This window comes from Leptidea sinapis, chromosome 5, assembly GCF_905404315.1.
Source record: "Leptidea sinapis chromosome 5, ilLepSina1.1, whole genome shotgun sequence".
NCBI lineage: Eukaryota > Metazoa > Arthropoda > Insecta > Lepidoptera > Pieridae > Leptidea > Leptidea sinapis.
In genome coordinates this window covers 845414-873205 of record NC_066269.1, presented here as the reverse complement: position 1 = coordinate 873205, position 27792 = coordinate 845414, and the positions used below count along the sequence as shown (strand labels likewise).

At 38.6% G+C, this 27792-nt stretch overlaps 1 protein-coding gene and 1 non-coding gene across 5 annotated transcripts in view; both read right to left on the bottom strand.

Moving 5' to 3' along the window:
* Positions 1-1163: 1163 nt before the first annotated feature.
* LOC126964637 (rab GTPase-activating protein 1) overlaps positions 1164-27792 on the bottom strand; it is an 81340-nt gene continuing 54711 nt past the window's right edge. For all 4 annotated transcript variants that reach the window (XM_050807864.1, XM_050807863.1, XM_050807865.1 and 1 more), the window contains 11 exons: positions 25992-26180; positions 23172-23297; positions 21894-22004; positions 18329-18459; positions 17656-17777; positions 16994-17097; positions 10527-10637; positions 9949-10009; positions 8888-9024; positions 8147-8240; positions 1164-7535 (listed from right to left, as the gene is read on the bottom strand). In XM_050807864.1, coding sequence (XP_050663821.1) covers positions 7270-7535; positions 8147-8240; positions 8888-9024; positions 9949-10009; positions 10527-10637; positions 16994-17097; positions 17656-17777; positions 18329-18459; positions 21894-22004; positions 23172-23297; positions 25992-26180 — 1452 coding nt within the window. In that variant the 3' untranslated portion in view covers positions 1164-7269. The remainder of the gene's footprint in view (positions 7536-8146; positions 8241-8887; positions 9025-9948; positions 10010-10526; positions 10638-16993; positions 17098-17655; positions 17778-18328; positions 18460-21893; positions 22005-23171; positions 23298-25991; positions 26181-27792) is intronic.
* LOC126964751 (small nucleolar RNA U3) lies at positions 12501-12704 on the bottom strand. Its single transcript, XR_007729426.1, has one exon. It is a non-coding gene; the product is annotated as a small nucleolar RNA U3 (small nucleolar RNA).

The window sequence follows — 27792 nt, the reverse complement described above, 5'->3', positions numbered from 1 at the left end:
TGAATGTATGGACGAAAGACCAAACAGTGGTTCGACATGTTTACTCGATCTAGCAACGTAAGTGAGAACTAAGCATTGCTCAATTCTTTTAAAGTAATATCTACTTTAGATGCTCGCTTATAAGGCGCTTTTAAAATCGCACTTTGATCACAGTTGCAATGGACGCTTAACACATAATAAATCCGATGACTCAAACTACTATCTATCTATTCTATTCGTACGTACTTCCTGACGACACCTTCAGTTTCACCAGTTCCCTAATTTACACGTGCGTATTTGACGTTATAATTCTTCGTAAAGAATATATTATAAGTACCTAATTAGTTAGGTTATTCTGCTTGTAAGGCGGATAATCTGATATTATTAAAGCTACCATGTTCTATAACAAAAGCAATAATTACCTACTTAGGTAGGTACCTACTTTGGGTTATCTTTACGTATCTTTTATTTTTCTGAAATCTCTTGTCTAGATAACATCTAACTCGAGTTTATTTAATTCAGAGAGTATTAGTAACAATATTTCTTATAAACTATGTTAGTATTATTAGTTAAATATATTTATAAACCTGGAGCTAACTGTATCCACAGTTTCTGGAAGGAACAGTCAGCTCTGGCAGCAATCATATTCAGCGTGCTGTTACTGCTTATTAAAAGCAAAATTTTGATATTTTTCTCACTGGCACAGAATAAAGAAAGACAACCAGCTCGCGTCATACGACCTTGAAGTGCTTTTCTATGTTTGCGGCCGTGCTGATCTAATCTTTGGTTCGGTGTTTTGTCAGTAGATCCAAACATTAATACTTATTTAATTATTAATTTTACTTTTCAGACATTAAACTATTCTTTTTTGTGATAATGCAATCACTTTTTAACTATTGTGTATGTTTTGCATATGCTTTTGTCATTAAATTATTGATTACTCGATAGTTAATGATTTTGTTACTTTCTTTAATTTTGATTTATAATAATTAATTTGAAAAACACACCATATCTTTTCCTTAAGTGAACGCCATTCCCCCTCCCTACCCTAGTAGTTTTAATAGTCAATATTATGTATATGAAATGTTTGAAAAACTTTGACCACTCCAATATATTCGAACATTTGTCCGAAACAATAATTTATTAGCAGGCACAATGAAGTAAGAAATAAATAAAAAACAAAATTATTATAAAATGTTTATTTCGATAAATTATTAATGGACTATAACAATCGTCAGCAATACCTCTAAATGTAACAACACAATTGCAGTTAAATATTAGTCACACACGCTAGCGCTTCATCGAACAACTAATCCCGCTTCTGATTTTATATTATATTTCGGAAAAACGTTTAAATTTAAAATATTTTAGAACATGAACATTCGGATCTTTAATTGTGATGGCATTGATATCAGATGCTTAGAGATAACGACTTGTTGACACTTACTTCAGAATACTGTGCATTAGGCATTTTTGCATTCTTGCGAAGTAATTGATTGAATTTATATTAGAAGTGGGTTACAACTTGTACATAGCTTTAAAAGAACCCGATGACATATCACAATATAAAACCAGAGCGGTCGGAAAGCGCTATGTTGCAATGGATCGAACTGGATCATCAGAAGTGGCATACCCAAGCGGAAAATCGCGCCCTTATTAGCATTTTGTTGCATTTTAGTTGGATCATGCGATACTTGTAAGGCGCTATATAATTGTAATAGGTGAGTTTGTCACAGCACAGAACATGCAAATAAATAGGTGACAATTCAATATAAATTGTTTATGAAGGTAGAGTTTACTATAATACGTGTGTTTATTAATATTTACTACCGTTGATTCGCAAATGATAGATCTTAAGTTACACTAAATCAATAATGATTTAGTCAATTCGTCGTTATCTCTTTCACATTTAAATAACTTTAGGACTGTATTAGTCATTCATTCGCTAGTTGCTTTCCCCTTTCTCTCACTAAGGTTTTTTCTAATACGTCTGTTACTAATAACAATAGCTATTAAAATAAAATCTGATTAGTTGCATCACTAAAGGCTCCATCTTATAATTAGTACGTTACGCCGACTTATGGGTAAAGTATTCATAAGATTTATATATTGTACGCTGAACACACATATTTACATCGTGCAAGACCACCTAATATACATCTATAACTAACGGTGGTCGGAACGACTCACTGGCAGTGCGCGAGAGCCGACATCGGCCGCCATTTTTGTCATAATATATGCATAATTCTAAAATAATGGCAAATTGTCGATACCCGCGGTGTTAGGGGCACACGCGTGTGTTGCATTACTGATTGTACACTATAATTAGGCGCACATGCCACCGCGGACAGATAGTGTTTGACAATAGTACAACACATAAGCGATTTTTTAACGCTAGAAAATAAATCATAAAGTCACGAACATAATCTTGAGATAAAAAAAATGCTAAAATATCGTCATGCAAAACAAACTGATAAAATATTGATACAAATAAAATATATGAATAAATAAAATTATTTTTGTGGATATAGCTAAGAGATCAATCAAAATTGCTATCAGCTATCGTCTAACTAATCATAATATCTTAAGTATCGAATAATCACAAGGTTCGCAATAATATCGATAATGATATGATATCTAATAGAATCGGAAGGCACACATACACTAGAGATGACCAACAGACTCGCATCAAAGTAACATAATAAAAAATTATTGTCGAACGAATGATATATGTTGTAAAGAGAACTAAGCTAGAGTAATACTTATAGTGTTACAGGTATAGGGCTATATAGAGATGCTAAGGCTAAACTTACTGACTAAAAAGCATCTCAAATGACTAACATAATATATTACTATACTAAGGCCAGCGAGACGAGATAAATAATGTAAACAAACGGACCGTTACTGTCTTATTTTACATTGCCATTATCTTTGTACCTATCACTCGTACGCAGTAATGGTTTCAGGTAGTCGACGACAGCTGTAGTTGCGTGTTTCGTGGTACAGGGAAGCAGTCAGTACCGCAGTTGTCAACATTCGGTCCGCCATTTTGTGAACAAGTGCATTCCTGTTTGAATTGCGTTTGAAGTAATACGTATTTTATCGTTTCTGTTTTTACTTAGTTTGTTTTTATTAATAATCCATTACTGTTCGTTTTGTTGATTTTTGCTGTTATTACGAGTAGCTGTTGATTTTAATTATGGAATCATAGCCTGGCAGTTCTAGACAATCTTCTAAATATATCAATTCTTTTCAATATTCAAAGATATCGATGAAAATGTTTTGATCCCTTGAGACTTTTTTTACATTCTTAATCTCGTCTTGTGGGCCTTAACATATATACTTATATAATATATTTAATGTTGTGATTATAATAATAGTAAACATATTTTTTTTCGTTTCACAACACCAGGTGCCAATTAGGTTTGATATTTGCTAAAAAACGTCGCACGGGATTTCTAAAGCCCATACCTGCTTTAATATACTTCTTTTAGAACTACTTTACACAATTCGCAACTATTTACAACGATAAGCTCTTGTGTAACCTTACTAAGATAGACTAGTTTAACATACTAGATCCGAGGCCACCAATCATCGATTTACAAATTGAAATTAAATACAATATAGTGCAGTAAGGTCCTTGAATGGCGACCACGTACCGGAAGGAATAAAAAATGGACCGACGATCTGGTCAAGATCGCCGGAGTAGGTTGGATGGTAGGGCAGCGCAGGACCAATCATCATGGCGATATTTCGGGGAGGCCTTTGTCCAGCAGTGAACGTCTTCCCGCTTAAATGATGAATGATGATGACAATATAAATGCGTCTATAACAATATATTCGTTTAACTATGAAGTAATCCTTATCAATTAACTATTAACACTCACGAAAAAATATAATAAACAAAACAATATGAATATATTATTAATTATAAGTATTTGTCAGACTCGTACATCAAACTGAACTAAAACGTCGCTTCTGACATCGGTAATGTTTCAAACATTACCTGTCACAACTGACATTTCAATATGGTGTCTAAGTACCTGCACAAGTGACATTTTTCAAGAAGGCTCCTTTTTCAGCCACGTTCATAGAGTCCGTCGCACGAATTGTGTTAACAAATTAAAATTGTGGTTACACAATTTATGAACGATGCGGGTCTCGAGTTCCGTCTGAGCGCTCTAACCGAGCCCGTTCGAGTCCCGCATGGATCGTAAATCTTAGTATGTCTTGTTCAACTCTCATCTCATCGTTAACAAATGTTGGTTACAGATCGAATATGTAAAACTAAGTGAGGGATATCACTTTAAATAACAAATTATTACGTAATATTTTAAAATGTGTAAATTAATTAATATAAATGTTATAAAATTCAAATTTTATACGAGTCATAATCTGTACAGACCAAAGATTATAAAAGCACGAGGCTGCAACATTTCTTCGCATGAATGCAGTCTGTCAAACTCCTTTCGTGTGATGAACTCTAAAAATGATAGTACAAATAACTCTCTCGAGTAGCGGCGACAGTTATTTTCTTTTGGCTTTATCAAATGGCCGCTGACCTTATATACAGTAATTATAGTTATCGCTCGAGTTGAATGCAGTCATCTCCCCCCGCTGTCCGCACGTCTCTCCTCGCGCGTCTGTAGTGTAGTGCTGTGCCGTATTCGTCGCACCATGTTATCGCGTTAATACTAAAGTTGCGACCACTATCGCATTCCTAGTCGCTGCAGTCAACTCACGCGTTATATGTACATATTATTCAAATCACTTGTTGACATTTCTTATTCACCTGTCTGCTTATCTTTTTTCACAACAATAATACAATTGGGAATACTAATAATAAATCTTATAAAATTATATATGCCACTAGTGCTAGTACTATCTTCTGAAAAAATTGAAAAGGATATGGCATAGTATTATAAACATTTTAGTTTTATTTTTCAGTAATTCTATAGTTAAAAAATATGATTTCACCTATTGACTCCCAATTTATCTGTGTGGTTGTTAACTAAAATCTACTTCAACATAAGCTAAGTTTAAATAAATAACATACAACGAAATCTAAATATATAATTGCACAACTAACTAGATAAAATAACATTAATATCATTGAGAGCAGTCCACATTATAAAATGATTATGGCAAGTGGTGATTAACAAGAGTAAGGGTAGTAGGTATGACTAGTTTTATGTGCACGTTATTGAAGAGCCACCCAACCGCAAGGAAAAAGTGAAGGTATCGCTATTTTGAGCTATTTTTTTATTTATTTAATTAAAGAACATGAGAGAGTTTCAGAAACTACAACATATATTCCACTACAAATACAACATAATTAAAAAAATGATAATTGCGTTGCCACTTACATGCAATCAGACATGCATGAAAAATAAATTTGTGACGCTGTTTGTTGGCTATGTAGTAATAAAAAATTATATAACTTCTACACAAATAAATATATTTAAATAAAAAAAATTTAATTATTATTTAAAAATAACAAAGCCCACGCGTTAATTAATTTTCAGAATTATGGTTAATGTCTGTGAAGTGGGATTTTAAACAATGCAGTTGCCTTACGAGGAGGTCGATGAGGAACATTGATGTAAAACAAACTCAAAAGAGCAGGGCAATCCAATATTATTGTTTATTATTTTGTACAAATCAAATCTAAGTATAAACGCGCAGACAAAGGTACTCAGAGAAAATAATTAAGATATGCAATAATACGACCTCTTTTTCCTACTATCTTGCGCATGTAACAAGACACGCCCTCCACGGCAAAGAGCGTACTTAGATTTTGCTCAGAATTTACTTACGCTTAACACTTAGCTGGGTGTGTAAAAACGCAAAATAGACTTATGCAATGCGCTGTCTTAGCTTAAGTTCAGCTTAATTTCAGCTGTCAAATGACTATAAAAACGAAATCATAGATTATGCGAAGCTTATACTCAGCTAATTTATATGTTAGTTGAGCAAAGGATAAGTACGCTCTATAGATCTCAGCCTTAGCCAATGGCCAATGGAATCGAACGGTGCTGTGTGTGAGCGGTGCCGCGCGCGCAAAATTTAATTGATGATGAATTTTTCATTGCGCGCTTTTTTCATGCTAATTCGTACGACAATTATATGGATAATATACTGCCTTTATTTTTTAACAAAGAAATATATAAATGATTGTATCACTTTAAAAGCATAGTTAAGGTTGAATGATTATAACATTGGTTCTCGGTAACCGAGATTCTTATTGAATGAATACTTATTGATGATATGAAATGCCACATTCATACTTGATTCATCACTTTAAATACAGCTTGCAAACCTGCACTGCAATAAGGCGTATTTACTAGGTTTGTAACAACTTATTCTCGTGGAATGCGTCTATCTATCTTAAATAATTATATAGTAATCCTATGCTATTCTTGCACTTAGAGATGGCCTTATGTGATCGTCGCGATTTTAAATGTTTTGGGCCACTTTTGTGCCAATTAAGTGGAGGATATATAAGTTATTACTTAAATACATTGATTTAAAAAAATTGAACTTCTTTAAAAAAATAATGTACCTTTACAACATTATTAGGGATATAATATGTCATGAAGGTTTTTATTTTAGATAATTGCTCTGTAAAAGTTCTCTTGAAATAAAAAGCAAGCTAGGAATCAGCCGTTTAAAACATAATGCTTTTTAAAAAAACGGTTTAATGCGTTTTTTACAAAGATTGTCTATCATAAAATTTAATATTCTAAATCGTTTATTAATAGCCCATTTAACAGCAGATCATATCGGACGGAAAAGAAAATATCTTTCACTTTTTCTGTGGGGTTTTCGGTTAATTGCTGAGAATATTTGGTTAATAACATTTTGGGAAACTCTTCAGAAAAATCTACAACTCGGATAATGATTCAATGAAGGTGTAACAAACAAAACAGTTGGCAAAACCATTGCCAAGGCGATAAAATTATCCCTATTTGGAAATCCAAGTAAACGAATAAAAGTTCACGATTGGTCCTTCGAAACCGATTATCTATTACATAAAAACAATAATTACTCAAAGATAAAATCAAATTTACTACCATTTTTCAAGAATCCTGAGCGGCGCTACGTTGTAATGGGCAGGGCGTTTCAATTACCATCAGCTGAACGTCCTGCTCGTCCCTTATTGCCATAGTAAAAACATTATCGTAAGAAAATTAGTAGTGAAAAGATGGTGACACTCTCCTTATCAACACAATAACTAAGACAAACAGTTGCAAGTCATCACACCTTCATTGATTGTTGTCGGATCTGGTGTCAACCCAGCGAGAGATTCTTGACGATGGGGACGTCGTGGCTCCGCCTGTTGAGTTCCTTGGCCTCCTTGGTCATGGCGCTGTCCACGAGCATCGAGTGTCGCTTGGAGGTGACGTCCCTCCGGCGGACCACGTCAGGGCTGTAGGGGTCCGAGCGGCGCTCTGGGTGCACCAGCGAGCCTGGCTTGTGGAGCGACGGCTCCGGGCTCATACTTGGTAAGTACGTCTGGAATGAGGGTCGGTTCTGCGCTGCCTCCATTAACGAACCTGGAAGGAAATACTTATAAGTGGCAACATGCTTTAGTATTTATTGTAACGGACGTGAAACATAGCATAAATATTGGTGTTGACTCGCCGAATTCTGGCACAAGACACATCTCCTGAGGTGCCTCGTGTAGAGGCGAAACACGTGTCAAATTGGTTAAAGACAAGTCGGGCATCGCGGAATTAACACTCAACAAAACTCACATTTGTATAATTGTGATTTCCAGAAAATGGCCTAATTCAATAAAAGTATTTAAATCTTATATTTATCTCGTCACATTAATGTACAATAAGCAATATTTCTTTAGTTTGACTAACATTTAACTTTCGACTTTTAATATTAAGAGTTTAGCAAATTACATCACAAAACATTTCATCCCTTGGTTGACCCCCCCCCCCCTCTTAATTTGTGTTTCACGTCATTAATGGATGGTACCTTAGATACCTTCTTATTTAGAATGCTAACAATAAAAGCTTGCAAAAAGAACTGCAGTACTGTTAGCAAAACGATTTCGCCTAAGATTTAAAACTGACAAATTTTATACTGTTTTTTCTCACACAATACTACCATGACCATAGAGATGGACGTATCTGTACTAAGATAATATACTCACCGAGCGTACGAACTAGCCACGGCGTCACTGTCTGTTTCTGATTCATGGCTGCCTGAATCTCGTTCAGCGCTGCGTTCAACTGATGACTTAACTCCTGTAAGAACCATTTAATTGAATTATTAAAAGAATACGCAACCTATTGGCGAAGGAAAATAGTACACTGCTATCATACTTCATATCAGTGATAGTATATATTCAATATATTTTACTTCATAAAATATTAAAGACTGACTGTGACAACCTTATATGCTACCTAGGTACCTGTTCTGTGATAGTAGATAGGTAATAATAGCCACCCATCTAAGCCTAAATTGTGCATGTAGTAACGCATCCGGTCTCAAATATTGCAAAACCATGCTTTGTAGGCCTTTTTATGTTGATCACCTTATGGTAACGCCCTGCCCATTACAATGTAGTGCCGCTCAGTATTCTAATGTTAAGTCTCATTTGCCCAGTAATATCACTACTACCTACGGCGCCCTTCAGAAGACCGAAACACAATAATGTTTACACATTACTGCTTCACGCTAGAAAAAGGCGTCGTTGTTGTATCCATAATCTAGCCGATATCCTGTGCAAAGGAGTCTCCCACTGGTAAATGCCCTTAGTCGCCTCTTACGACACCCGTGGACTTCCCTATTCTTTTTATACCCCAGAAGCACAGGGCTAACAGGCAAGATAATATTGTTGCGCGGTTGGCAAAGGACACAAAAAGGGAAATAATGATATGGCGAGGGTGACCTGGTTGCTGCACTGCGCCTGCACGTGAGCCAGCTTCACCTGTGCCAGCTCCAGCTCCAGGTCCCGCACGCGCTGCTTCAGGCGCGCCTCCGCCTCGCTCCAGCTCTCTTGCTTCTCCTCGCTCTTCTCTTCACTCTCTGTCATTCATTACATATAGGTTAACATCAAATAATACGGCTGTTCGAAAGTTGTATAAATGGGTTGTGGGTGGAAAATTAACAGTGAACTCCGAAACTAATGAACGGCTTTTAATGGGGATTACTTCATGGAGTGCAGTTTAGTCCAACTTGAGAGATAGTTTTTGTTTCGATTTGGGACCAATAATTAGTTTTATTTCCAATATTTGTTTTGTATGGACATATTTTCTACGAGAGAAGATATTGACGCACGGTTTGACAGAGCTGTGAAACAATTTCATTATAAGGCAGCATATTTTACGAAAAAATTCTTGATGTTTTGAAATATTATTGACAAATTCATAAAAACAGTATTTTATTTATAATTATTGAACGACGTCTGTCGGGTCAGCTACGTGTTAAATATATTTCTGAATATTATTTACGCACACTTTATTTTTTATATTTCTGATAACTTTATATTTTAATAACACGATGATCGTTCAGCCATCTTTACCGGCTGCTGTTTTCCCGATGCGACTCAGGGAACTTCAACAAAAGAGCATTACTCCCACCTTAAAGGTCCACAACACGTCTCCTGACCCCAGGTTTTGCGTATGTCCGTGGGCGGTTCCCTCACCACTCCCTATCACGTGAGGTTCTTGCCCGTTTGCCCCCTCTTATATTAAAAAAAAACTTCGAGTAGCGTCCATTGACAAGCAAAACACATCGACCAGCCGGCCCGCCCCAATGACCAATAACATTCAAGCGAGCATGACGAAGCCTGCCATAAGAACCTCAACCAACATAACAAGATATAATGTGTTTCTACATATTGCTCACTACCTTAATACCTCTACTTATAATTAAAGTTATCAATATAATCAAACATCAATTCAAAGTATTAAGGCATATCACATTTTATTCAGTTTTGACAAAACTAACCTGTTTTATTATCCTTCTGCGTTAACTTGAGGCTGCAATGGACACAATTTTTTGTGCAATCCTGTAAATTATACATTTTACGTAAATTATGTAACATATATACCGGGTTTAACCAGACTACCCCCGAATACGGAAGGGTTCTGAGGCATATCTGTTCAACTCGTGTTTGAACAAAAGTTCCAGTTTTAAAACACCACCATCCTTCTGAGGCCAATAAGGTGTGGTGACAGTAGTTACTGAGCTGTGGACCACAGTACAAGTAATACAACAGTAGCGTAACTCAGCGATCTTGAAGTTTATACCTACGTCGGCGCACTACGGAGTGATATGTTTGGCACATACAAAAAGATTAACGACGCGGACGGCGCGCTGCAGCTAATTTAACTCACACAGCGACCAGTCTCGGTAGCGTACGTCACGCGTATGCGTGGCACTCAATAGTTTTGTCTCCCCAAGATTGCTTGGCGGCCGTGTAATTGTGTATGTGTGTGTGCGTCGATTCGGGCGCTCTAGTATAAAGTTAAAGTTCTGTTCTATTAGTGTAACACTGCTCATTAGTCCAAATCAGCAGGACATACCTGAAGTGTATGTAATTGTTTGTCGAGCCTCGCGCAGATGTCGCGGTAATCGCGCGACACGGCCGCGTGGTGCTGAGACTCCTTCTGCGACTCTTCCATCTTGCTGCGACACTGCAGACAAAAAAAACACTTAATTAGAAATTGGTTAAAAAAGGATAAACAATTTTTGTTTTTGTTTCCACAATGTCGTTCTATACATACAGACAAATCACGTCGTATAAAAACTAAATCGAAATATGGAACATGATATACATTACACAGTAAGAAGCTTCCATTACTGTATCTATAGATTGCCGCATTTACTGCAGTTGTTTAAAATATTTTTGGTCAATAAGCGGCAATGTAAAACATTAATTAATTTCAGGTTTGATTAGCACAGCCACAGTTGACACACGGTTAAGGAGAACAGTGTTCTTACATTGTTCCGCTATCAGACTGCGAATGATACGACCGTATATGTGTACGGAAGGTCTTTGTGTTTCCATGACTATTGTAGTGTATTTTATTGAATACTAGCTGATACCCCGCGACGTCGTTCGCGTTATTGGACTTTTAGTAGGGATCCCTAATTTTTTGAAAATATAATGTACCCTATATCAACCGGGGATAATGTAGCTTCCCAACAGCGAAAGAATTATTCAAATCGGTTCAGTAGTTGCGGAGCTTATTCAATACAAACAAACAAACAATCAAATCTTTCCTCTTTATAATATTAGTGTAGGTAGTATAGATAAATAGGTAAATACAAAGATAAATAATATACTATTATTTTATTAAATACAATTAATCTACTAATCTATATATTTTATATTAATTCAAAAGGAGTAACCTACAGTTGTGCGTCGAAGGTGACACACACTTTTTTTCTGTAATAATTAGGTACATTCTCTCACTCAAATTACAAAAGCTTTGAATTAGTTATAACATAAGGAACGCTTACGTATTTCGGGGTAGTCTGGTTATACCCTGAATATAATTTAATAACCTCATAATACTTTAAAAAATAGTAGGTAATATTTATATATAATGATAATTGTTTGAGTATGATACAATTTTTTTAACGTTAAACAATATAGATGATTTCAAGAAGTTACGCCATTGTAAAGAGCTAATGTGACGTAAAACTATGACAACTAACTTTAATTTTCAATACAATCTCTCGCTTGTTTTTGTTTTGAACTATGACATCATAGAACTAAATAACCCAGCGCGACAGGCATTTAAAGATTCTTCAGCGGAATAATATATTCATTTTGTCATTGATGTACGTAGGTACGTGAAATTGTGACCCAAGGCGAAGCCGAGGGACACAGACGTAACGTCTAGCAATACCTAGTTGTGACCAAGGCTTTCATAGTAGTTTTATTAAATAATGGCCGGAAATAAAAACTAAACCCGTTAAAATGATTTGATCAGCTCAATGTTATTGAACTCATTTTTGTCAAATATAATTACTTTCCAAAATCAATGACGAATAAAAAATTATCCCGGACTAGTGTTCATTTGTTGTTTTTTTTTTTTTCAATAAACAGCTTTCTATTTGCAAGTCTGTTCAAAATCTAAATAAAACCTTTGATAAGTTACCTCCTTAATTGTTGATGTTTCAAATAGCTTACTGCTGAGCGCCACATTTCACTGTATAATTACGCTATTCATAGATAATATAGCAATTAATAGAAACTGATTATTATATTCGGTTCGATTCCCAGACGAGGCAATTTTTAGAAAATCTTTGAATGCAGAAGTACTAACTTTTAAAAATAACATAAAGTCTTCTTTCAGTAAAATAGCCTATCTTCGACATTTAAGGTACTTTCCCTTCATGTCCCATAACTTTGGGACACCTGTATAGCCTTGTTATTAGATAATAATGCAACCGTACCTTACCTTAACTCTTAAGCAATTTTGTTAAGATTTATAGAAATTAAAAAAAAAAAAGATTATTTTGCTGTTATAAAAAGATTCAGAAATTTGGCCACTCAGACAGCGACATCACCCCACGCCTCCCTACAAGTAGGGAGGTGAACGATCATCGATAGTTAGTAACCGTTGATTACTGCCAGCCTCACGCTCAGGGCAACACGCCACGCTTCATCAACATGGCCGTCTACTCCTCACATAGTGTGAAGGTTCTCGTGAAGAGCTTACTATAGAAATGATCCTATGAAGTAAGGTCTTAACAAAATAAGTCCAACTTCCACAACCCCACGAAGTTTCAATAGATACTTAAACCGCGTGGTAATAACCACTTGTCTCACTATAGCGACACCTAGTAGAAAGAGAAAGAACTACATTTACTGTACCTAGTGCTGTCCTAAGCCGATACTAGCGACATCTAGAGTGTGCAGGTGCAAAAGATAATGAGTATAATATATTTTGTTTAATTCAGACAAATACTGTAGCATCCATCCTATATTTATTATTGACGAACAGGATCGGTAGAGATACCTAGGCAAAGGCCTACAGCTCTCGTTTGCGTAGGTATTGTATAAATTTTTCACAAAATCTTTAAATTAGTTTGTGCATTCAATGATGTATTACGATAATAATTAAAATAATAAATACGAATTTAAATAAGTTGTAAAATTAAATATTATATTATTTTGATCGACTCCAACCACAGCCCCAACACTAGGGCGTTGTATTTTGTGAACGAATATTCTGTATTATAAATTACTAGCTGACCCGGCAAACGTTGTTTTGCCATATAAAGTATAATTCACGCGATAGTTTTATAAATAATAAATAGCCTATGTGTTATTCTGGTGTGTAAGCTATATTATTGTAGTTTCATCAAAATCCAATCAGTAGTTTTTGCGTTAAAGAAGTTCAAACATACATCCAGACATACAAACTTTCACATTTATAATATTAATAGGATGCATTTTCGAATAGTGGAGTGCAAAATATTTTTAGTGATTTTTCAAATATTTTTTTCATTGGTCTGTTTTGTAATTACGTTTGTATCCAGTAATTTTATGTTATTTCTTAATAAGTATTAGTTAGCGTGTAAATTCTAGTGTTTCAAATAAATTCATTTTTTTTCTTTATTGATTTAGGGGCTTTTATACGTATGTAAATGTCAGCTCCATTATAATCTGAGTACATTAAAAGGACAAAAGAAAAACAAAATTCTTAACTTACCTAAAAAAAAAGTTAATAAAACGAAAAGCAAGTTATATCAGCTAAAATAAATTCTTGTAATTAGGGCCTGTGAAGACGGCATAAATATTGTGTAATAAAAGTGCAACAGACCTCCTATGTTCTTTCACTGACGAGGTAAATGCTCACTTAAACAACAAAAAATTTGTACTGGCCCTATTTATTGACTTTTCGCGGGCATTTGAAACATTGCAGCATGAACAACTAATCCAAAATCTAGATGATTGTGGAATCAGGGGTCCGTTACTAAAGTGGTGCAAAAATTATCTCACAAATCGTACATTTACTGTTAAAGTACAAAATACATACAGTGACCCCAAAATGGTGACTGAGGGAACGGCTCAAGGATCAGTCCTGGGTCCCCTACACTTTTTATCGTATGTGAACGATTTGGGAAACTGCCTAAAATACAGCACGTGTTACCAATTTGCAGATGACACTTGCCTTATTGTGTCAAGTAAAGATATCCATAGAGCATGTGAAGATCTTCAGTCTGACTTGGACACGATAACTAAATGGTGTCATGATGCTGGTTTAGTACTAAACATTAGTAAAACTAAGCTCATGATTATCAAATCACCCTACATCAAGCACCCTACACCAAAATCTATAATTGCACACAATCATAACTGTCTGCATGGGCTAGGAACCTGTAGGTGTCCTGCAATTGATATAGTGGATACACATAAATACCTTGGCCTAATAATTGATTCAAAATTCAACTGGAGCTACCACATCGAACACATTAGCAATAAGTTACGCCAGTTCCTAGGAAATATAAAAATATTAAAAAATAGAATTCCCTTTAAAGTAAAAATTATGCTTTATAATTCATTAGCGGAATCCTATATTCAATATGGCCTAACAAGCTATGGCCGTACATATTCCTCATATCTGAAGCAAATATACAATCTTCAATTAAAAATTTTAAAAAATACATTATCTGCAAATATGTTTCGAAAATTAAAACAAAACGAAAATGAAATATTTAAACATTGCAATATCTTGCCCATTTATCATAAAGTTAAGCAAATGCTATTAAGCCAATACTTTTTTAATGAAAAAATAAGATTGCAAAAGATAGAACATCCTATACAAACAAGAGCCATAACTCAGAACCGGTTGTCGATTCTCCGGGCCTGCAACGTGTACGGCGAACGAACTGCCGATTACCTAATACCTCGCTTGCTAAATGAGCTGCCCTTCAGTGAGCGGCAAAATTTAAATACTAAAAACATTAATTATAGAATAAAGGATTACCTATTACATAAATTATAGCAGCTAAGAGAATTTGAACCTGCTAAGTCATATTTATAAGTTATATTTATTCGTTTTTAAGTCTTTTAAAATATTTTCACTGTGTTCATTTATTTTATAGCATAAGTTGTTGTTGAGTTGTGACGTATTATTAAGTGTTATTAGCATTAGTTGTTAACCTTTGTGGTTTTTTTTTTAGATGCTAATTTGACCTAGTTTTATATTGGTATATGTAATATGATAAATAAATAAAAAAAAAAAAAAAAAAAAAAATTTAAGTAGCTACTGTGATAGCGATTTTTTGAAGTCCATATACAGAAAGTGTCTTTATCTTTCCTATAAATATATATCACTACTATAGACTACAAATAATACTTAATAAACATACCAAGACTTACAAGCGGTTTGAATAACGGACGATTTTTTTTTGTGAAAAGGGGGCGTGACGTTTAACTAATGCGAGTTCATAATAAGCCCATTAAGAGCAAAGTCGCTCACTATTCTTAAAAAACAAGCAGCATTACTATGTCGTTCCTCACTTTGAGATATAAGAGATGTTAAATCACACTAGCCCAGTAATTTTAGCCATCCACTGGTAAAATTTACATAAAAGTAACACCCGTTCCATCTTCCAAAAGGATATCCGCTAGTATGGCGGTACTGACTACGCTCGGGAGCAATACCTATAACCCAGCGCTGATATACGAGTGTCACCAATCCTTGGAACATGTTGCCTCTAACAACTGGGTAGCTCCTCAATGGATCAAGGGACACAGCAGTTCGTTGGGGAATTACCTAGCTGATGATCTTGCAAGGCGGGGTCAGAGATCCAAGTGGCTGGCCAATTGCCTCTCCTGCCGCTGCCCTCAGCCAAATGCGGTCATGGATACGCTCTCTCACCAACAACCTACACAACAACCGATGGATAATTGTCTCATGCAAGAGACATTCGAAAGAAGCGAACATCACCCAAACTGACACTTTGACTTATCAGACATGAAATCCGAATCATAACGGGTCAAACACCTCTTGGAATGTGTGGGGGTGGCCAACGGGCATAAACCTTAATGAATACAAGGTCGCACCGAGAAGTCTGCGAACACCCCAGGAGTGTTCTGAACTGCTGGAAGGAGCTTGGCTGGTTGGAATGACTGGCCTACACTGCACGCAAAATGGACATAACTGAGTGCTTTAATTGCGAAAACAGGAGCCTCTTTACCAATACCAATTTATCAACACCCGTTGGGTTAAGAGTATTGGCGGTGTATTATCTTGTTGCATAGTTTCCAATCCGCATTTTACGTCGAAATTTGTATAATATCTAGCTATAGGCTCCACCTCTAGCCTTAAAAATCAATTGTTGTTAAGTGTGATTTTAATCGCGTGCTCATAATGTTTGGGTATACTTTTATTACGCGTATTAAATTAATGTTATATAAAATAACTAGCTGACCCGGCAAACGTTGTTATGCCATAATTCACGCGATAGATTTATAAGTAATAAAATATTGCCTATATTATAGCCTGTACATCATTTTGTTCTACTGACAATAGTTTTTGCAGCGCACGTAAAAATAGGTTTTCGATTTTACACCTTGTGTTACAAAATAGCAATTTTATTAGGGATCCCTAATTATGAAAAAAAAAACATAGCCTTCCTCGATAAATGGACTACCCAACACTGAAAGAATCATTCAAATCGGACCAGTAGTACCAGAGATTAGCGCGTTCAAACAAACAAACAAACACTGCAGCTTTATAATATTAGTATAGAGTATAGATAAATACAAACTACTCATTACATCTAGGAGCACGTCCACAATACAAAAAGCTTATTTCTTAGGCCTTGTCCACGTAAAAAGAAGATTAGCAAACGAAGAAGTACCCTTTCTATTTTACCTTGTTTTGCTGTATTCTTTATTCATGGTCCCGGCCATTATAACTTAAAATAGGTATTTTATGACAAAACTTTATGATAAGCAAGTAAAACTGCGGGGCACAACTATACTCCCTACGAAGCAGTTATTAAGCACGAATGCAACATTTACCTGAGCGAGTTGCTTCTCCAGCGTCTCTTTCTCCTGTTGTAGTTGTGTGTTGATCACTTTGAGTCGCTCCAGCTCCACGTTGATCTTCTCCTTCTCTGCGGATTCTGGAGCAAATTTTAGAAAGTAAAAAATCTGTGTAAGTTTACACATGATCTATTACGTCGTGTTAACTGTTTGCCAGCGAAAGTAATTTTTTATTGTTGAAATAGATGTAAACGCACTTTGATCGTCCGGATGATTTGGCTCTCGCTCAGTGACGAAAAGCCCAAACAACTCTCGGTCTTATTTTTTAATTTTAAAGCTATAAGGGATTTACCGAGTGATAATTATTCCAATCGGGGTAGCTCAGAGGTAACTAAGGTTTACCTGGTGAGGAAAACAATTTTGATTCGTTTGCTTAGACTCCAGCCTAGTTGCCCATGTCTTGTCGCCGAAAGACGCTGGCGAATACTCGACTGTCCATAAGTATTGATTTTTCTACAAACGTAAAATAGGAAGAGGAAAAATGTTTTTAAGGATTTTTCTTTAATTACGTCAAAGTAGAAAAACTTATTGCGTGCGTATATATAAGTACACACACACTTTTTTTATTATGTTTAGACAAAGTCCAGTCAAGTTGTGTAAGGTCTATAGAATATTAAAAAAAGGAAAAAAAAGATTACCTTTGATAAACTTTTCGTATTCCAGTTGGTATTTATGTAGCCGCTTCACTTTCACGCTGCACGCCAACTTGATGATCTGGCGAGAAGCTTCCTCGGCGCGACACTTCTTTGGTAAAGTTACCCTATACCGGTATTACATATTATCATTTGACATTATTTTATATTATATTAGTCACATACTGATTTTACTTCAATGTGAAAGTGATGGAATTTAATAAGTACGACTCGAATGAACTCAACATAATACAATATTAAATAATATTACACTTTATAATTATAAGGTAAAACTAATTTAATAAAAATGAGCGCTTGTACTTTACTAATTACTAGCGATATCTATTAAATTCTATCGATTAATAACTATCGATGTCTATATAACAGAGAAGTGGGATTGTATAAATTAATTTTTTTGATGTATTTTTCCTGAGTATTGCAATACTCACTCAAACCCATGAAAAAGAGCAATACCACTTATGTGACCCCAATTTCTTCCGGAAGCAAATTGACATAGCCTTTCAAATGGCCGCGATATGCCAATATGCTAATGTAATTCCCGGGGCATAAAAAGAAAAGGGAAGTTCCAAGGGTGTCGTAAAAGGTGATTAAGGGTAATTACCAGTGGGAGGTGAGGCATATTATATTTAGATGATGCTCAAGAAATATACAAACTAACCTGAAATACTTGAGCACCCCTTCGAAATCGTGCTGCAAGAGATCCTTCCTGTAGCGGGTGAGAAGCGACAGTGACACCTGGAACAGCGTGTCCATGCCTTGCAGCAGGAACACGTCGAGGATGTGGTACACCTACAAAATAAAAAAATCAAACTCAAATATTTTTATTAAAGGTTAAGTTAAACATTTTTTAATCGTCAATCAAAAAAATTACACTGCCACCGAATCGTAAAGTTATTTACGTTGCCAATAATTGGCAGGAAGTACTTGTTCTTTGACAATTTATACGTCTAGATAGAGCCTCTTGTTTTTGAAAATATTGGTCTATTTAATAAGCAACTAAGGGTGAGATCTACCTATGGAGCGTACTAAGACTTAGCTTTAAAGAACAATGGCGAAATTTTACCTGACTATAGGAATAACCGTCTAAGGTTAGGATAGTTACAAAAAAAACTTCGCAGATAGATTGACTTGTTAGATAAAATTGTATTGCAGAAGGAACCGGGGAAATAAATAAAATATTTATTTCATTTTCACATTATATGCTGTCACAACTATGAAATCGCATCCATTTTAGGTTACATCAAGGAAAGCTGTCAATATGACTGACAGCGATGAGCGAATGATCAATCAGTTTCTATACCTGTCACCTATGATCTACCTAATACTAATAATCAAAGAGTATAATAATATATAGGGAAATATAAGTATAATAATATAAAAGGCATAAAAGGCATTTATTTTCTCAAAATTGATTCCTTTAGAATTCTTTTTGATGTCATTTCTTATACTACTAGATACTACTACCGCTTCGGAAACAAATGGCGCTCTGAGAGAGAAGAAGCGGCGCAAGAAACTCTCCCAGCATTCTTTTTTCTTCGCTCTTTTCAACAAAAATATACAATATTGTACAGTCGCTATAAAATAATCACAATCTAGTCCCAGGCTGTCCGATCATTTAGATATTCAGCAGTGGAGTAATAGGATTTACGACAGAGCCATTTCTTTATAAAACATTTAAATTTATTTATAGATAATGCCTGAACAGTGGCTGGGACTTTATTGTAGAAGTGTATACATTTACCCTTAAAGCTATTATGTATCTTATGAAGCCTACTAGAATTAATTACAAGCAATCCCTTATTTCTAGTGTTATAATAATGAAAATCACTATTAAGAGCAAAAAGGTGACGATTTTTGTGAACATATATTAAATTTTCATAAATGTACTGACAATAAACAGTCATAATATTTATTTCTTTAAATTTTTCTTTGAGAGACTGTCTATAAACAAGCTGATATATAGCACGAACAGCTCTCTTTTGCAGTGCAAACACTATATCAATGTCAGCAGCATGACCCCATAGTAATATACCGTACGTCATGATGCTGTGAAAATAACTAAAGTACACTAATCTAGCGGTCGCAACATTCGTGTACTCTCTAATCTTTCTAACTGCATATGCCGCAGAGCTGAGTCTATCTGCTAGATGGGTAATATGTGGACCCCACTGAAGCTTTTTATCTAATGTGATACCCAAGAAGACCGTAGTGTCCACAAGTTCCAATCTCTGGTCATTTATAAGTACGTTGGTTTGTACCTCCGCTGTGTTTGGTGTAATGAACCGTAAACACTTTGTTTTTTTACTGTTTAAGTGCAGATTATTCGTCTCAAACCAACGTACTATCTTTGAGAGTGCATTGCTTACCTCGTCATCAATATCCGCACGTCGCTTCACTTTAAAAATAAGTGAAGTATCATCAGCAAACAATACAATCTCATGGCTATCATATCATATGCTAATAATACCTATCAATAATAGTTACCACGGTTGTGTTGTTTTGTGCTTTCTTTATTTTAATAAGTAGTTTATATTTTACCTGGCTTGTTTTTTTGACTTTAATAATATCTTTCGTTTTAAACTCTGAACCTTATTTTGAACTACTCAGAAGTAAGTAAGATCAGAATCTCCATTACCGGACTATGATTTTCCCCACGATTTGGTCTAACGTACGCTGTTTATATAATTATAAACTTAATAAAATCTTTTGCTTGTTTCATTTACTACTACCTACTTCTACAAAATAAGATATTGGATTGAGAAAATGATATTAGAAAACTAGGTACTTATTTTACCAGATTTTTAAGATTATATAAATGGAAGTAACTACATAGTTTCTAAGTCGACCCGAGCCTTAAAATCGGGCGTAGATTAGGTACACTTTAGAAGTACCTACCTACGACTATGGATTGCGCATTTCACTTCCTTCTTATAGAATTTCTTATAAAGCTATTGCAAATAAACTGTTATTACCATTGCATCAAGTTTCCATTTTATCATACTATAATACTTACTCAGAGTTGTTGACCGTAGACAGTTTAGTGTTTGGGTATTAATTAATATTAACTATTTGCCTATGATTTGATTCATTTTGCCTATGAGATTTTTGGAATAGGTGTTATTCAGTATTGTTGTTGTTGGAACATGTTAGTTGGAATATAATAGATAAGTATACTATAGTTAGAACGCTAAAGTAATAAAAAGAAAAACCTAACCTAAAAACTCAAACAAAATAAACATTTATTTCTCCATTATCCCGGTTCCAAATTAAAAATGTATAATGTCAGTAGATTCAGAAAATTATAGAGAATTAATTAGTACACGTCAGTTCTTGAGACGCTACCATTCAATTTCAAATATTTTGTAGTATGAAACATCGCCATTGTTCTTTACTTATAAAAACATAGCTGAGTTGAAGCTTAGCGTAATCTTTGATTACGATGTAATAGTAATGTATATAATAATATGTAATTGACATCTTAAATTATGCTGAGCGTAAGCTAAGTCAGCCCAACGCAAAAGCCAAGTTCGCGTTTTATCACACTCAGCAAAGTTTTACGTGAGTTATGTCTGAGCAAAGTCTAAGTTCGCTTTATAGTTCACATCCTAAGCTACAAAGTTATAATATATTTTTAAAGAAAGAATTTGTTATAAACAGTATAATTATAAAAGCCGACCGATTTACCGCGGCGCAGCCCTGCATTGCGCAGCTCTTTATAGAGTGACCTTGGTATGACGGCAATCCATTTCTTATTATTTTATTTCTCTTCCATAACTAGTTCTCCTTCTGCACACCACAACGAAATAATGACCAAATCTTCGTCACTATCGCTCTCCTGGTAACGTTGCTCGCACGCAAATTGCCATCAAAATGACTCGAGCTGTCGCTTACTGCAGTTATAATGCGATTCCTATCGCATTATCGTTTTCAGAAATGAGAAGATCCGTAGAAGAACCAAAGTTACCGACATAGTCCAAATGATTGCAAAACTGAAGTGGCAGTGGGCAGGGCACAAAGTTCGACGGACAGATGGTCGGTGGGGCAGTAAAGTCCTCGAATGGCGACCACATACTGGAAGACGCGGTGTTGGTACTTGGTAGGTCCCCTACGAGGTGGACCGACGATGTGGTCAAGATGGCCGGAATACGTTGGGTGAGGGCAGTCGTGGAAATGTTTGGGGGAGGCCTTTGTGTTGACTTGCGCATTACAATACTGTGACTGACCAGCGGCAGAGGGAAGCGCGCCGTGAACACGGTGAGGAACCACTGCGAGGCGAACATGTGCGGCTCCACGCCCAGCTCCTGGAAGTGGCCGCGGAGCTCGCTCAGCTGCTCCTGTGGACCAGTCACCGCACAACTGTACATTCAAAGTCACATTCCATTTATCTTAATTCAAATAGTCAACAACTGCTATTTTACATATAGTAAGGCGAGCGAGACGAGATAAATAATGTAAACAACAGGTTTCAGGTCTTCAAAACATTTTTATTTGTATAAATTATATTCTAATTGTATAATATACAATACTAAAAAGCTAATGCCACGCTAATGTCTGATTTTTATGACAATAAGGGATGACTCGAGCGGGACGTTCAGCTGATGGTAATTAATACGCCCTGCCACACAGGCTTCTTGAAAAATCCAAAAATTCTGAACAGCACTACAAAAGTCTCATTTGCCCAGTAATTTACAACCCGTCAATCATGTGATGGTGTAGGATATAAATAGGATGTTCTATAAAATAAAGGCAGGCATGTCAGCTCTTGAATTTTATTAACGTGTCCCACGGAACCTCGACCATCGATCATATATTATAATCAATATACGTTACACTATGAATACATTTGCTTATCTTTTATATCTTGCTCTATCTACGTTAGAGATATTTTCTCACACGCATGCTTTGTTTGTATATACACTAGCATATTGTATATATTATAAGTCTTTGAGTCGAACTGTATGATCACAATGTTAGCGTTGACCTTCAGTCTGACGCAAGTGAATAAATTCAAATTCAAATTTCTTTATTGGTACCAAAAGTTATCTTACATGATATAATTGGTTGGGACCTTCTTTTAGGTGACAAAACTTGATACAAAAGATTCTACTCTTCCATATCTATGATCACTAAGTAGGTACCTACTTAAAAGTTAACACTGTGTGTGTGAATAGCCGCTAAGGCCTCTAATACTTAGGCTTTTTCCTATAGTTGGTAATTGTCGAAGCACTGTTGAAGGCAAACAGCACAATAATTTAACTGATTCTCAGAACTAGTAGCGTTACATTATATTATTGGGTACCGTTTAAGTACTCGTATTATTTTATATATAATACCTAGGTAATTTAGTGTCTTGACATCTAGTTATTGTCACTGTCATGACATCGACGGTGACGTTATCCGTGTGACATTATGTGCTATATAAATAATCGTCCCCGGGTGTAGTGCTACTAACTGAAGAACTTTTGTTTCACCCGTCACCAAACGAGATACATTACACCTACCTCCATCAGCCGGTCGAGCTGATGTAGTCGCATATACAGTGCTTCGAAGCCATCCTTGTACAGTTCCCTCAGACCGTATTCGTACATCAGCTTCACAAGCAGACAGAACGCTTGCTCTTCCGGCATCTACCAACAGAATAATGAATAAAAATTCATCGTAAGGGTTAAGCTTACAGTATCGGTGGCGCAAGGGCTAATTCAACTCGTATGGTGAAGGAAAATATTGTGAAGAAATCTACAAATATCTTCCTAAAACGTCAGTGACTGGCGTTGCAGGTGAATGTGGACAAACGGGACGTGGGAACGTGCGCGCTATGTCGCGCTCGTATCACCGCATCCATCGTACTCACGTGCAGCAGCAGCGTGGCGGCCAGGAAGCTGAGTCCCTGGCAGTAGCCCACCTCCAGGTCGTACACGGCGTAGGCCCGCGCCAGCCGCAGCAGCGAGTCCTGCCCGAGCCCGCCCGCCTCGCGGAAGAAGTCGTGCGCCGGGAACGTGCGCGCTATGTCGCGCTCGTATCACCGCATCCATCGTACTCACGTGCAGCAGCAGCGTGGCGGCCAGGAAGCTGAGTCCCTGGCAGTAGCCCACCTCCAGGTCGTACACGGCGTAGGCCCGCGCCAGCCGCAGCAGCGAGTCCTGCCCGAGCCCGCCCGCCTCGCGGAAGAAGTCGTGCGCCGGGAACGTGCGCGCTATGTCGCGCTCGTATCACCGCATCCATCGTACTCACGTGCAGCAGCAGCGTGGCGGCCAGGAAGCTGAGTCCCTGGCAGTAGCCCACCTCCAGGTCGTACACGGCGTAGGCCCGCGCCAGCCGCAGCAGCGAGTCCTGCCCGAGCCCGCCCGCCTCGCGGAAGAAGTCGTGCGCCGGGAACGTGCGCGCTATGTCGCGCTCGTATCACCGCATCCATCGTACTCACGTGCAGCAGCAGCGTGGCGGCCAGGAAGCTGAGTCCCTGGCAGTAGCCCACCTCCAGGTCGTACACGGCGTAGGCCCGCGCCAGCCGCAGCAGCGAGTCCTGCCCGAGCCCGCCCGCCTCGCGGAAGAAGTCGTGCGCCGGGAACGTGCGCGCTATGTCGCGCTCGTATCACCGCATCCATCGTACTCACGTGCAGCAGCAGCGTGGCGGCCAGGAAGCTGAGTCCCTGGCAGTAGCCCACCTCCAGGTCGTACACGGCGTAGGCCCGCGCCAGCCGCAGCAGCGAGTCCTGCCCGAGCCCGCCCGCCTCGCGGAAGAAGTCGTGCGCCGGGAACGTGCGCGCTATGTCGCGCTCGTATCACCGCATCCATCGTACTCACGTGCAGCAGCAGCGTGGCGGCCAGGAAGCTGAGTCCCTGGCAGTAGCCCACCTCCAGGTCGTACACGGCGTAGGCCCGCGCCAGCCGCAGCAGCGAGTCCTGCCCGAGCCCGCCCGCCTCGCGGAAGAAGTCGTGCGCCGGGAACGTGCGCGCTATGTCGCGCTCGTATCACCGCATCCATCGTACTCACGTGCAGCAGCAGCGTGGCGGCCAGGAAGCTGAGTCCCTGGCAGTAGCCCACCTCCAGGTCGTACACGGCGTAGGCCCGCGCCAGCCGCAGCAGCGAGTCCTGCCCGAGCCCGCCCGCCTCGCGGAAGAAGTCGTGCGCCGGGAACGTGCGCGCTATGTCGCGCTCGTATCACCGCATCCATCGTACTCACGTGCAGCAGCAGCGTGGCGGCCAGGAAGCTGAGTCCCTGGCAGTAGCCCACCTCCAGGTCGTACACGGCGTAGGCCCGCGCCAGCCGCAGCAGCGAGTCCTGCCCGAGCCCGCCCGCCTCGCGGAAGAAGTCGTGCGCCGGGAACGTGCGCGCTATGTCGCGCTCGTATCACCGCATCCATCGTACTCACGTGCAGCAGCAGCGTGGCGGCCAGGAAGCTGAGTCCCTGGCAGTAGCCCACCTCCAGGTCGTACACGGCGTAGGCCCGCGCCAGCCGCAGCAGCGAGTCCTGCCCGAGCCCGCCCGCCTCGCGGAAGAAGTCGTGCGCCGGGAACGTGCGCGCTATGTCGCGCTCGTATCACCGCATCCATCGTACTCACGTGCAGCAGCAGCGTGGCGGCCAGGAAGCTGAGTCCCTGGCAGAAGCCCACCTCCAGGTCGTACACGGCGTAGGCCCGCGCCAGCCGCAGCAGCGAGTCCTGCCCGAGCCCGCCCGCCTCGCGGAAGAAGTCGTGCGCCGGGAACGTGCGCGCTATGTCGCGCTCGTATCACCGCATCCATCGTACTCACGTGCAGCAGCAGCGTGGCGGCCAGGAAGCTGAGTCGCTGGCAGTAGCCCACCTCCAGGTCGTACACGGCGTAGGCCCGCGCCAGCCGCAGCAGCGAGTCCTGCCCGAGCCCGCCCGCCTCGCGGAAGAAGTCGTGCGCCGGGAACGTGCGCGCTATGTCGCGCTCGTATCACCGCATCCATCGTACTCACGTGCAGCAGCAGCGTGGCGGCCAGGAAGCTGAGTCGCTGGCAGTAGCCCACCTCCAGGTCGTACACGGCGTAGGCCCGCGCCAGCCGCAGCAGCGAGTCCTGCCCGAGCCCGCCCGCCTCGCGGAAGAAGTCGTGCGCCGGGAACGTGCGCGCTATGTCGCGCTCGTATCACCGCATCCATCGTACTCACGTGCAGCAGCAGCGTGGCGGCCAGGAAGCTGAGTCCCTGGCAGTAGCCCACCTCCAGGTCGTACACGGCGTAGGCCCGCGCCAGCCGCAGCAGCGAGTCCTGCCCGAGCCCGCCCGCCTCGCGGAAGAAGTCGTGCGCCGGGAACGTGCGCGCTATGTCGCGCTCGTATCACCGCATCCATCGTACTCACGTGCAGCAGCAGCGTGGCGGCCAGGAAGCTGAGTCCCTGGCAGTAGCCCACCTCCAGGTCGTACACGGCGTAGGCCCGCGCCAGCCGCAGCAGCGAGTCCTGCCCGAGCCCGCCCGCCTCGCGGAAGAAGTCGTGCGCCGGGAACGTGCGCGCTATGTCGCGCGTTATGACGCTCTCGAACGGGCACTCCTACGTGAGTATTAACACACACTACTAAAGTATTGTTTTAGTAATCTCCTATAAAGTTTCACCAAATAATGAAAGTTACCATTTCTTAAAAACGATTTCATGAATATGTGCGATATAGTAACCTAATAGGTAAAATGTATCTAATGAAGCCTACAAGAATTAGTTACAAGCAATCCCTTATTTCTAGTGTTATAATAATGAATATCACTATAAAAAGCAAAAAGGTGACGATTTTTATGAACGTATATTAAATTTTAAAATAAACGTACTAACAATGAAGAGTCATAATATTTATTTCATTAAATTTTGCAACGCTGCCGATATTAATACAATATTTGTGCTGCAGAAGAGGGCTATTCGCGCTATTTAAAACCTAGGCCCTACAGAATCATTGAGAGAAAAATTCAAAGAAATTAACATCTTGACTGTTGCTTGTTAATATATTGTTGATCATTATGTATGCTATAGGCACATAAGTGAATTTGCTAGAAACTGTCATAACCATAATGTGAACACCAGGAACAGACATAAATTTATAATGCCTACTATTCGGCTAAGTCGAGTTAGCAAATCTTTTTTGGGGCGATGTATATGCTTTTATCTACACCCATGCTTTAAATCCTCTACTTAAGATTCTGAAACAGTTAGCTTATTACCAACATTAAAACACCCAATGTCGTAATAACCATTACATCATTCAAACGAGTGTTGTATGGTTGTACTGAATTTCATAACAACACTACTATTTTTTTTTCGATCCCTTCATGCGTAAGGAGTATTAACAAACAGTCACATTCTTATTGCTCGATGCGTGGTATCTGTATGAATTTCTAAAAAGAACATTTTCGTTTACGCGCGTTCCACACTACCAGAACGTCGCGCCTCGTAAAAAAAAGTAGGTTATTCGAATCCCCGCCATTTTTCTTCGATATTTTTATTGTTTGTTTACAAAAAATGAGCGATTCATTTTAAACGCTGCAAAAGAACATAATATTCAAGTGAATTTTAATTATTGCACTGTACAAAATGTAAATTACTACAAAAATAAATAATTCTTTCTTAATACTTAGTTTATTTGTATATTAGTCATGGGTTTCATCACTACTAGGACTGGCTGTTTTAATGTTAGCAGTAAGCTAACTGTTTCAGAATCTTTTAGAGGATTCATATTTTGGGTGTAGATAAAGTCTTGTATGCAACGGTTGATAGTTAGGTATTAAAACACTCATGTGATACTATTATCACACTCGGCTTCGCCTCGCCCCTTATTACACAACAGTTGCGTAAATAACTATTACAACAACATCCCAGAAAATGTTCAAAACAAAAGTATTGAATTATTTAAAATAATTGTTAAAAAACTTTTGTGTGGTAAACGTTACCATAACATAAATTACCTTAGGCTGTTAAATAATAAGTTTAAATGTACAATATTACTTTGTAAACAAATTTTTTCGATGAAAAAAAAAGTGCGCCGAGTTTGTTGCGCCCGTGTTTCTCTGGTTTGAGGCATTCATTTTGGAATGGGTGGTAGTTTTTGACTCACAATAAGTGTTGCCAAATCCTATTTTGAATAAAAATATTTGAATTTGAATATGAATATAATTACTTT